Source organism: Rhipicephalus microplus, chromosome 8 (assembly GCF_043290135.1).
Source record: "Rhipicephalus microplus isolate Deutch F79 chromosome 8, USDA_Rmic, whole genome shotgun sequence".
NCBI classification, from domain to species: Eukaryota; Metazoa; Arthropoda; class Arachnida; order Ixodida; family Ixodidae; genus Rhipicephalus; species Rhipicephalus microplus.
The window spans coordinates 66,486,906-66,499,857 of record NC_134707.1 but is presented as its reverse complement, the minus strand read 5'-3'; the positions used below and the strand labels follow the sequence as shown (position 1 = coordinate 66,499,857).

General features: G+C 41.7%; 1 protein-coding gene across 1 annotated transcript in view; it reads left to right on the top strand.

Moving 5' to 3' along the window:
- Positions 1–8,185: 8,185 nt before the first annotated feature.
- The window catches only part of LOC142769117 (female-specific histamine-binding protein 1-like), a 15,374-nt gene continuing 10,607 nt past the window's right edge, over positions 8,186–12,952 (top strand). The window contains exons 1-2 of the mRNA XM_075872055.1: positions 8,186–8,343; positions 9,703–9,875. Of these exons, the coding sequence (XP_075728170.1) occupies positions 8,230–8,343; positions 9,703–9,875 (287 nt within the window). The 5' untranslated portion in view covers positions 8,186–8,229. The remainder of the gene's footprint in view (positions 8,344–9,702; positions 9,876–12,952) is intronic.

Genomic DNA, 12,952 nt, shown 5'->3' with positions numbered 1-12,952 from the left:
TTCTCATTTAAGACAGATATCTGTGCATTAAGCATATATAAAGCTGTGCACTACTTCACAGCTTTGCTTGTTGATGCAGCAGCCAAGTGCATTCCGGAAACATCTGGTCTGCCCGCAAAGCGATGCGTCCCATGGTGAAACACTGAGTGTTGTAATGCGCGAAAGGAGCTGAACAAGGAATAGAGGTGGCTTCGGAACTCACCGACAGCTGAAAATCTTGACAGCTTTGAGAAAATGAAATCTTAAGGCAGGAGAACGCGTCGTCGGGTCAGCAGAGAAAAGTGGTACAAGTACTTATCAGGGATCAATTCATACACACAAGAGGCTAAAGTCTGGAACATGGTTTGTAAATTAGCAGACAGAAAAGTACGTTCACTCACACTCGTGAACACACAGCGTGACAGCGTGGAAGATGAGGCGAACTTCTTCGTTGCCCGATACGAGCAGGTGTCTAGCTCATCTCCATATACTGAAGCTTTCCAAAGATATAAAACATGGATGGAAAAGCAGAAACTAGAACATAAGTGTACAAAAAATACGATGCATACAATCAACCTTTCAACTTAGCTGAGCCAAAAACATTACTAAACTCTTGCAGTAATTCTGCCCCAGGCTACGGCCGTGTCGTGTATAAAATGATGAAAAACCTGCCAATCAAGATGCAAAAAACATTACTCTCACTATGTAATGCTATCTGCTTTCTGGCACCATCCCTGCTTCCTGGAAAGAGGTTATAATTATTCCCGTTTTGAAAAAGAGCAAGGACCCTGCTTTAGATTCGAGGTATAAACCCATTGCATTGACGAGCTGCCGTTGAAAACTTTTCGAAACAATGATAAACCACCGGCTTTCACATTTCCTTGAAACACACAGTTGGCTTAACCGATTGCTGTGTGGGTTTCAAGAGGGTAGATCCACCACCGCCCATCTTGTGCGTATCGAGACGGAGATCTAAGATGCTTCCGTCCACAAACATTACTTCCTCTCTGTGTTCCTTGATATCCAGGCCTACGGCACAACATGGCGTTTTGGCATAATAGGAGTCTTGTCTCACCTGGGTGTGTGCGGTATAATGATTTGCATAATCGAGAGTTACTTCTCGAATCATAAATTTTATGTCTGTGTGGGCAGCGTTCTCTCCCAAACTTTCGTTCAAGAAATGGGAGTACAGAAAGGTGGTGTGCTTAGTTGTATACTTTTTATTATCAAAATGAATTTCTTGTACCCTTCCCTCCCCCGCAATACATTCTATTGTACATTTGTCGACAACGTTTAGCTTGGCTTCAAGTCATGCAACCTGGCAATATGTGAGCGGCAGGTCCAGCTAGGTTTAAACGAGGTCTCCAAATGGACAGAGGAAAACAGTTTCCGACTGAACCCACAAGAAAGCACGTGTGTCTTGTTCTCCCGAAAGAGAGGTATGCACTCAGGACCTGACATTCAATTGAACGGTCAACGTGTGTCTGTAAGAGCCGAGCATGAAATCTTAGGCCTAATCTTGTACAATTATTTGACCTTCATACCGCACAATAGGTATCTAAAAAATCAAGTGCATCGGAGCCATGGAAGCTCTAAAAGTGTTGTCACGCACTAAGTGGGGAAGTGACAGAAAGTATCTCATGAACTTGTATAGTATTCTCGTACGCACTCGTTGGATTATCGAGCAATAAACTATCAGTCGGCGACACCTACCGCCCTAAATATGCTTGACACCATTCATCACCTAGGCATTCACATCTCTATGGGTGCATTTCGTACCAGCCCCTTTAAAAGCCTTCACGTGGAATCAAACGAGTGGTCTCTCCACCTACAGAGATGCTACATGTCTTTTTAAGTTATTTCAAAGTGAATACAGACAAGGACCACCCTTCACATTTCACAATTGATGGCATGTCTACTTCTGTTCTGTTTGTAAACCGGCAATCTTTGTGCCAATCATATTCACTTCGTGTGAGGAGCCTTTCTAAAAAAACCGGTGTGTCTCTCGAATATCGTCTGATGGCTCCCGCAGCATGCCTGTCACATTGGCAGGGGCGATTGGTAGATTGTCATGTGTCTTTTTTAGAAATTCCAAAGCACACACCTATCGCACATATGCGCACATACTTCTTATAACTACAACAAAAGTACCCAGATTCTGAGTTCCTTACAGATGCCTCAAAGTCCAATACTCGTTTCGTACGCAGCCGTTAACCCATCCTTTTCGGAAGCCGGCGTTCTGCACCCTGATACAAGCATTTTCACTCGCGAAGCTAATTCTATCCATCAGGCTGTTAAACACAATGCACATATAAAAATACAAAAAGCGGTAACTTTCACGAACTCTCTGAGTATGGTGAAAGCTTTCAAACACCCAGAAAACACAAAAACCTTGTTTTTGGGTTCCTTTATTCAATGCTATGCACAGCCTACTCATCCAAACAGCATGTTATAGTCTGCAGGGTGCCAGGAACCATGAGATGCAGGGAAACGTTTAGGCAGACCAGCTGGCTGCATCCGCCATCAATGATGCCGCTATTGCATCTATACCAATCCCTAAACTTGACAAGAAACCTGTTTTAAAACAAAAGCTCAGAGGTTATTGCATAAAAAAACGTGGCATAGACACAAAACTACTACATTTTATTGCGCCACAAGGATGTCATTGGCTGCCACTATCAAAATCACGTCACACAGAAGTAACACTCACAAGGCTAAGGACAGGACTTACGTACTCTAAACATTCGTATCTTCTGTCTGACGGTGATCCATCATTGTGTGAGAGATGTGGAGAACCACTTACACTTCTTCACATTCTCGTTCAGTACAGTCAGTTATATGCTCTAAGAAATAAGTGTTTTTTACTGTTCTACTGCCAGCAGCTTTGTGCTGCACCCTGGGATGCTTATTGGTAACAATTCGGCTGTAAAATTGACTTGTTGATTTGACTTTTTGTTTACGTTTTCGAAAGATATACTTTCTTTGTCAGAGCATATTTCAAAGTGATCCCTAGCAGAACCTCCGTACCGAGGCCACCACTTGGTAATTACATCTCCGCCATGGTTTTAATATGATCTTCCGACATCCACTTTCACTGTACATATTGCACGCCACTGTCATCATTTTAGTACTTACGTTTTACCCGTGGTAGTGCTAAGAATTTTAAGGCCCCTATAGAGTCACGCACGATATCAGTGTTCACATTTCTAGTCTCTGAAATGGCGCTCTTTGGTCATCAATCATCCCTTGCGCCATAAAGCACCAGACATCACCATTAAGTGAAAGGCACAAGGTTAAAATAACAAAACAGTCGCAAACATCAGCCATTCTTCAGCATACATAATCAAGACAGGCGCCATGTTAGGAAATACGTAGCGCCGATTTCACGCAGTGAAACACGCCCACTGCTTTCTTTTGAATGCACCATCTTGCTTCCTACAGGAATTTGGTTTGAAACACACCACCACAGCATTTGCGTTCACGATGCTGTGTTTTCTTACGTGCTCTATAAAACACTGTTCCACTAATCTATAAAAGAAAGCAAAAAGAAAGCTGCGTTTTCGTGGTGAAGCAGTGAACAATACCGCTTGTGCTGCATTGTTATAGAGAGTAAAATGTTGAAAAGCCAGTAAAGGTTAAGGCGCGCCATATGGACGAGACATTCATGCATATAGAGAGCGCACACACTTTCATCAGATAAAAACCTAATTTTCTTGGTATAAACAAACGATGGAGTGATTACCGCAGGCACATCCACTAGAGCCGGTAGTCATAGGCCACTCACTTTGGCTGTCACATCTGTTGTAGGCTGTGTTCGAGTGCTAGAGTGCTGTCGTCGGTATTTTCGTCATCTGATGATCAAATATTATATAGGTGCTTTGTTACTGATGATGGAGACAGAGCTGCATACCGAGGCAACAATTCAACACAGCATTTTTACCTAAAAACCACAGTAACTAGCGTGCAAGTATTAGGAACAATTCGCCTATGCTTCTTGCCAAGTTTAGGGTTAATTGAATTGAAAATTTATTGAAGGACGTTTATTAAGGTAAATATTGTAGTCCAGATGAAATTTTTTAGCGTATTTTCAGGCATAGCGCGATGCCAGTTTTTGTGTACCTGTATGCAATTTTTGAAAGATCTCTAGTGACAAGTATCTTACCACATGAATGGAGGATTGTTCATGTGGTGCCAATAAATAAATATGATTCAAAAAGAACATGGGTACTATAGACCAATATCGCTTACAAATACTAATAAAAAAAACTTCAACACATTTTATATGAACAAATAATAAATCGTGTAAACATGCACAAGGTACTCATCGACAAACAGTGTGAATTTTAAAGAGGGCTGTCTTGCACAACACAATTGGTGGAATTTTAACACTATGTGACATCGGATGTGGATTGTGTAGAATAGGTGAACAGGGTGTTTTTGGATTCTTGTAAAGCCTTCGACACGGTGCCACGTTCACTCTTACTGTTTCAACTTACCACCACACACATTGATAAGGCTGTTTTTCATTGGATGCGATGCTACAATTCTCAAAGAAGACAAACTCTAGTTATGAAGGCGAAATACTCTGAAAGCGCGGATTTTACTTCAGAGGCACCACAGGGCTCTGTTCAGGGTCTGCTATTACTGTTAATTTATGTCGATGCTATCTCAGCAAGAATTTCATCTTCTATACGGTTGTTTGCTGACGAATGAATAGTGTGCTGAAAATTTCAAATCACAGAGATGCGTGATGGCTTCAGCAGTAGTTATCACTCATTTATACTTGGCGTATCGGTTGGAAAGATATTTTGAACATAACAAATTGTGTATACATTTCACTTACAATAAGGATCAAACAATTTCCGTCGTGTCACCACATGAACAATTTGCAGATAAAACAAGATGATACATGCAAGTACCTAGGTGTGCTTCAACATTCTAAATGTTCAGAGGGGCCGCGGGTGGACACTCTCCTAGCCAAAGATGGCAAGGTATAAATCTGATTCAAGGAAACTTGTGATGATGGCATGCCAATTTAAAACGTCTCGCGCACACACTTGCATCAGACCTATCTTGCATCATGGTTGTGTCGTGTGGCACCCCACTGAAGTAACCTTAATTGCTACTCTAGAGTAAATACAAAATCATGTACCCAGGTTTGTCTCGGGACAGTATGGAATGTGGCAGAGCTGCAGTGCTATCAAAGCTGAGCTGGAATGGGAATGTTCTCCTGAACCAACAATGAACGGAGATGAAAGTTTCTTTATAGGATTTACTATAATAAACTAGAATTACCAAAACGTTTTACCTACACAAACGTCATGCTATTTCAAAATGCTTTGATCATAGTTGTAAAATTTTGAAATACACAGATAAAAGCAACATGTATGTAAACTCATTTTTTCGCAAAAATAAAAATAAAAATACGAAACTGAAAAGCAAGCTCATAATGAGAGTGAAGATGTATTTTATTCAGTGCTCTAAACTTGCACTGTAACCTGAACGATGGTACATTTATTTAGGAACAGAATGGTAATGTGTGTGCGAACAAATGTGTATTTCGGTTATTCAGGTATGAACACGGTTGTATTTGTGTGCCCACAAATATGTAATTCGCTTATTGATGTATACCCCTGCTATAATGCCTTCGGGTACTGCGTGGTGTCTTAAAAATAAAAAATAAAGATTATAAATGGAAGACCACCATTGAGGAAGCCTTAGTGGAAGTAAGTGACATTGGCGAAAGTATAAATATGGCGGCCGCGTGATATTTAGTATTCGCTATTCTTATGTACAGAGCACCTTACGCTTTAGTCTGGTGCACTGTGTCTTCTCCGTTATGTGGCGAAGCTCATGCAAAGTGCCCACAACAGGAAACGGCAATGACGCTGAGGAATAAAAGCTTTACAGACCAGCACTTTTTTGTCATGAATGAAAGCGATCTTAAAAGAGCTCTCACTACTGAAAGGCGAAGCGGCAACGCTAACAACAACCTGCTATTCCGAAGGCAGGGCGTGGCATATGGTAGTCAATGTTCACGTATACAGCAAGCAAGCTCTGAAGCGAGAGCTCAGGAAGCAGAGGTAAAACAGCAACGTGCAAAAAACGGCCCCCGCCCCAAACTTCAGGACGCGCGAAGCTGCAAGGAGCATTGTGTATACTGTTGGGGAGGAATGCTGAGAATACACCCCGCCACTATACGTATCATACATAGTTTACGAGAAAGCATTTTTTTCGGTAGAGATATCAGCTGTCATGCAGACACAGAGGAATCAGGGTGTCGATGAAACACAAAAAAACATCTTTTAAAGATCTACAGACAATGAGTTGCCAACATAGTGCTCTATATCAAAAGCGACATCGTACAGGTAGAGAATAGTGTAAGACGAGAAGACACGGCTTGCCCGATGGCATTTACCGCGTGGATAAAAGAGGTTCTCATAGACATTAAAAAGGCATAAGCTAGGGGATGGAGGTACTGGAGAGTATCTTAGTAACCGGCGCCTCACCGGTGACATTGCATTGCTGAGTAACTCACTCGACGATTAACAATTTATAATCACAAAATTAAACAAAAAGAGCAAAAAGCCAGGTTCTAAATTTAATTAGAAGATATTAAGCGTGGGAGCTTGGGAAAGTTGGAAGGACATAACTGAATGCAGGAACAGCGCAACCTAGAAGTATATACTTCGTAACTATGGAAGCGAAAACCAAGGACCTTTGCTGTCCTTGTTTTTTTTCGCTTCCGTAGTACCGAAGTTACTACTTCTAGGTTGCGCTGTTGCTGCATTAAATTACTTCGAAGAAAGCGAAAGTCATATATATTATCCTCGCAAGAGAATAGCGCTTTCAGATACGTAGCAGTGCACTTGAAGATGTAAAAGTGTACATCTACAAAAGACAGGTAGTAACATTGCAGCCGAAGAAGGACATAGAAGTACCTAGAAGAATAAGAATGGGTTGCAGCACATTTGTTAAGCATTCTATCACCATGACTGGTAGACTGCCAGTGCTCCTCTAGATGTAAGTGTATACCAGCTGCATCTTGCCGATCCTTGACTGCAGAGCAAAAATTTGCAGATTTACAAACAGGGGTCAGCTCTCACTCAGGGCGACACAGTCAGCTACGAACAGGAACATTATTTGTGTAACCTCAGGAGACAAGATGAAAGCATAGTGGGTGAGGGAACTGGGGTTGAGGATATCATATTTAAAGTCTTAAATAAATGTACATGGCCCAGGCACGTGGCACATTGGCCGGAAAACCACTGGTCAATTATGGACTGGATTCCCAGAGAAGGTGAAAGGGAGACAGAAACTTAGGTGGTCAGAAGATATTATCGCATGTGTGGGTACTATGTGTTGCATACTCAGGACCGAGTTGACTCGCGGGACATGGGAGAGGCACTTGTCCTGCAGTGAGTGTAGTGAGGCTTATGAATAGACTGATGACGTATTGCGCAATCATTGCCCCCTTCGCACATGTTATGGGCGCTGCCCAGTTTTTCACGCGATTCTCAAGAATAACTTCATAAGTATGCGCAATTTTTTTTAGCTAATTAGCTTCTGCATGGTGTGTATCTAAATGGTGTTAATGCAGACGATTTGCGTTTTGCCCTATGCAAAGTTTTTTCTCAAGCAATGTTGCTGGAGCAAAATGTTAAGCTCCTTCATTCGAAAATGCTTTTTTTTTGCTTTGTGCGCGCGATAATCCTTATAAACTTGAAAGCAGAACGTTATGAAAACAGGATGCTCTCTATTACTTCAGTGTAAAGGGTTAATTTTTACGGAATTATTTGCAATGATTTTGGCCTGACGAATTTCTTTATGCTGCCAATAACATTGAGAAGTTGTTGAAATTAAAGAACCGCTTCATCAAAGTCCAATACACACTCAGGCTCAGTTCTGATGTTTTGTCATATGTCTGCCACGTAGAGACATATCGCATGACGTGTCCTCCAAGAACTATTTTCATAAGGAAGAGCGTTAAAAACATTAATTGTCCGGTTGGGAGCTGGTAAAAAAGAATAACAAATAATACCTAAAGCAAGCTTCTCATGCCATATGTAATGACATACGAAACATTCACCCGTTGAACAAGGCTAGAAATAGTACCTTGTCGGTAATCAATTGACGCGAAAATGTCCTCATGTTTCCTCATTGTTAATATTCTATAGCGCCGTGTATAAATACGAAGGACTTTAGCCCTCAAGCACTCCATCCATCGACTGAAGCTCGAAGGAATTCAACATGAAGCTTCTTGTACTCACTCTTGCCTTCGTTGCAGTTCTAAGCTACGTTAAGGGCAATAAGCCAGTTTGGGTCGATGAAGCGGCAAATGGAGCACACCAAGATGCATTGAAGGTAATATGACTCACCCTGGTTGTGATATTTTTGCATGAAGAAATATAGGAGAATGATATTTTTCTTTCATGTGAGCGTAAAAGCCAGTGAATGTAGTTTACATTTTTAAGACACAATACAACTCAAGACAGCACCAAATATCCACACAGCGTTTTTTGTGTTCTCGCAAAAAGTTTACAAACGATCATCAGTAGACTTATTACTTGAGTTGGTTAAGGTGTAGGCAAGGCCCGTTCATTTCCGACTTCCACAAGGATTGAACTTCTTTCGTTGGCCAACGCTTGCTCTTTCATTGAATTCAACTTTGGGATTTGAGTTGAATATTTAGTATCAATTGTTTACAAGAGTAATAAATGCAGATGAACATATTTTATGCACTTATGGCGTAATAATAGGCATGTGATTTTTCTTTTCTTTGCATACCTTCCGGTGAAAAGCCGGAGCGAGGTATCCTTTAATACCCGTAACAATTACTACTTCTATATGCATACATTTTATTTTAACTTTTCAGATGTTTTACACTAACACAAAAATATAAACCTAATTTAACAACACATCTGATTGGCCGAATTGATGTTCCACTAAAATCTACGCTTCTGTAGGAATTTACGCGGACCACTTGCGTCAGTACGCCTTCGCCTAAAGTGACGTCTTACGGCAAGGCGTCTGCTGCTAGATTTTTTTTTTGAACAATTGCGTCTGAGTAGTGCTTCCTAGTCTGATTCAGGAAATTCATGCTCTAGACAGCATACGAATCATGACAGGAGGCGTACACAGTGACGTCGCCTTGTGCTTCTGAAAGCAGAACTACCGGCAACAGAACAGACGTATTTCATACGCATAATATTCGCAACATTGTTGTGCACAAAAACCTAAAAAACGCATCCTCTTGCATTTGTCTAATGAAACATTTTCAACTATGTCACCTTCTTCTCTCTCTCTTCCGTCATTGCACTAGCCTCTGACGCTCATCGATATTTATACTATTTCTGAGAACTGATTATTTTGAAATAGAATATACATGCTCTTATAATTATGTGAAGCCAAAGCTTGTAATACCAGAGGGGGGTCATAAGGCATTGGACTGTTGCAGTATGCACTTGCGCTCAACTCTTTGGCCGCCACCGTCTAAGACGGTGGCCACTACTGGAATTGTATGAGCCAAATATGTACTTGGCCACGCGAATTTCAGTCTAAATTCGCATTCTATATTCTTATCTTGTGACACCAATGGAGGAGATGTAGGCAGACTCTGTAAAATAAACCTTTATAAGGCTGCATAACTAATTATAAGTAACTTGCTGGAAAGAGTAAATTTTCACTCTAAGCTCCAGAATAATTACGTAAATTCCATTTCAGCATCTCAAAAATAGTGTTGGGAATATTTACGACATGGTAAAAGCAACCTATAAAAATGACCCAGTGTGGGGAAATAACTTCAGATGTCTGTATGCTGGATTTGACACCTTCAATGAGAATGAGAAGAGCGTTGACGCAGTTTTCATGTTTATGAATGATGCTGATGCAATTTAGTAAGTACACCTTTCTTGCTTATTTGATATGCAAAAAATCAACACAATATTGTCATGTGGTCGTCACGCAGACGAATATAGCAACGTCAATGTTTTGATGAAACTGTTTATTTGGCCATACTTTTGGGTGGTAAGTGGGAAGTTAGATGAACGCCGCACACTGGCACTAATAAGGGCGAACAGAGCGTTAGCCATCAATAAACTGACAAGCGGCGAAGCGCGCCACTGCTTTTACATATGCCGGTGAAAACTCCAGGCACATCACTTGCATTCGCAAGGTGCTAAAATATTATCCAGTGTTCGTCCTTACAAGCAATCCTAATAGATTAATATACAGAGATCACGAACCTTCTTGAAGAATTGAGCGCTGTATAGTCTGAGCATTCGTAAGACTTTGTGGGTGAAAACCGAAAGAAAACGAAAGGTGAAATAAGAAATTGTGTAAAAATATAGAAGATACGGGGAGGTAATGTCTCGAAACCACCATTTGATTATGAGAGACTCCGTAGTGAAAAGCTCCGAAAATATCCACCACGTGGGTTTTTTTTACGAGTACCAAAGTGTGAGCACATGGGCCTACAGCATCTTCGCCTCCTTCGAAAATGCCGCCGATACAGCCAGGTTAGAACCCGCGGCCTGCGGGTCAGCAGACAAGTACTTTGGCTTCTGAATCACTGTGGCGGGGCCGGCAATATCGAAGTAAAACAGCCATCGAAGCCTTCAAAAACATCAATAAATTCAGCCGAACGGCCAAACGCCTTTGCACGGGAGAAAAGGTTTAGGAGTCGGAAAATGACACGTTGACCGGTTTATATATCATTTTTCTTTGCCGCTTGGACGAGAGATCAATACAAAGTCTACTCAAACATGTGACTGAAAACCTTGAAAACATTCTTTGCCTAATGCGAACGTAGTCGGTTCGGTCCTTTGCCTAAGTAATCTCTCATACTCTCAATTCTCCCGAAAGCCCTGAGTACAGTCGATCGATGAATACTGGCACGTAATGTGGCTGTGTCCACGTTTACGTGACATAAGGAGACACCACGTCATCGAGGCAATATTTTACAAATAGATCTATAGCACTGCATTGATAAATCCAACAAACGCCCCTAGAAAGCATACGATGCTAAAGGGCCCACTGGTTTCAACCCATGTTACAAGCAGACAATCATAGGAATCCTAAGAATCGTTCCTAGAAATATAAATTGTTTTGATATATTTACGTTACTGACTCATTTGAAGAGGGGAACGCTATAGGCTGTATGAAAGTGCAGTCAGAGTGTCGTTTTCGTGACCAATTGAAGTAACCAAATACGTTACTCGTTAAACCAATATAAAAGAAACGCGGTACCGCCTACGTTAGCAACAAAAAACTGTAACGCGTAACCGTGACAGTTACAGAAAAAAAGTAACAAACGTTACCTCTGCTGGTACTCAGCAATAATGAATATCAATCATTTTCTTTTTGCTGCAGGAACTTTCAGTAAGTATATTTTAAATCTCGCAGTTATTTTTCACACAATGCTTCTTGGCCAAACGGCGATATTACCCGAAATGTTGATTTAAGTGGATTTGTTTGTCCAATTTCACTGAACCTTATGAATATCATAAAGCTCATAGTTTGCTGCCTCTATAGTTACATGCGATATCTTTGAACTGTAGCACATAGTAAAACGCTTTGTCTCAACATCAAGTAATGTACAATATGAGCTTCAATTATCAACACCTCATTATATATTCCCACAAACTAGCCGGGTTAAATATTCTCGTAAGGATAAACGCTCTCCGCTAAGGACGCACCACTGGACTTTCAACGAATTTACGGTTATTCTTTCAGCTGCTTCTATTGGCAAAATAAATGCGCAAAGTTTTCAAACGTAAAGAATTGTTTTAACGGCCTATTCGTGTGGGAATATATTTGTGCACAAGCATTTCTTGTTCATTTATCCGGTTTACTTACCGCGAAAATTGGAAGCGTTTATGTAAAAGTGTTATAGATCAGCGTCGCTCGCTCGGGAGCTTTTTAACTATAAACGTTAACGAGAACGCAGTCTGCCATTGCTTCAAGGGCTAAATTGAACATGCCAACAAATTAATGCTCATCATGCAGTTGGCAAGAAGGTTTGGCATACCATCGGCAACTTTCGTGTGATGAGACAGATTGGGGCGCAAAAGCGCTTCGTCAGCTATCTACGCTTCCGCAGCAGAAAAAGGTCTATGAAACCAAGTTTCATAAAGAGAAGGATCGCTTCCTTCCTAGATTGTTGGGCGGTGCTACAAAAGCAGGCTATCGGCTCTGTGCCGGTAGAAATTTGTGGAGCTGTCGAGCACAGGGTGGCAGCCGCAGCTATAACAATGAATAGCCAGAAATCCGTCGGTCTTGTTCCGAACATTATTGTTGTGCTTTCGAAATAGAGCAATGGAAACACCTGCCTTTCTGGCCAATGTGGCAGGCTCAACACGACAGAGAAGCTCTGTAGACTACGCCCCCCCCCCCCTTCGCACAAGTTCCAGAAATCGATGACGATGCCTTACCTCGAGTGTTGAAGATTGGGCGAGTTGGTTCGTCGTACTTGAACTGGTATAGCGCATTACGGGGAAGAAGAAACGGCCGAGCAGACCGACACAAGAGGACAGAGCGCTAACTTCCAACTCTTCTTCCCCGTAATGCGCTATACCAGTTCAAGTATGCCTTACCTGGCATCCAACTTCGTGTCTCGTGAACGAACTGTTCCTCTGTGAGAACGAGGCCAACTTGTGAGAGGCCGAAAAAACCGCATGCACACCAACTCGTCAGCCGATCTTTTCAACCTGTGTGCACTGAGAAAGCAGATGCTTGTTACAAATGATATCGACTGTTTCGCATCTGCCCATGCTTTCCTGTACGTCATAATTTGCAGCCCGTTGTACGTGGCTATGAGCTCTGTAGGTGCTTTAAGCGACAGCAATCAGCAACGTCTAAGGATAGCCAGCCTTTCCAAAACGAGCCACAGTGCTCTATACCGTCCTATGTCCGCGCTGGAAATCGGTGCCTGCTAAAGATACCTTTCCACACCCCCCGAATTTCTCAAACTACA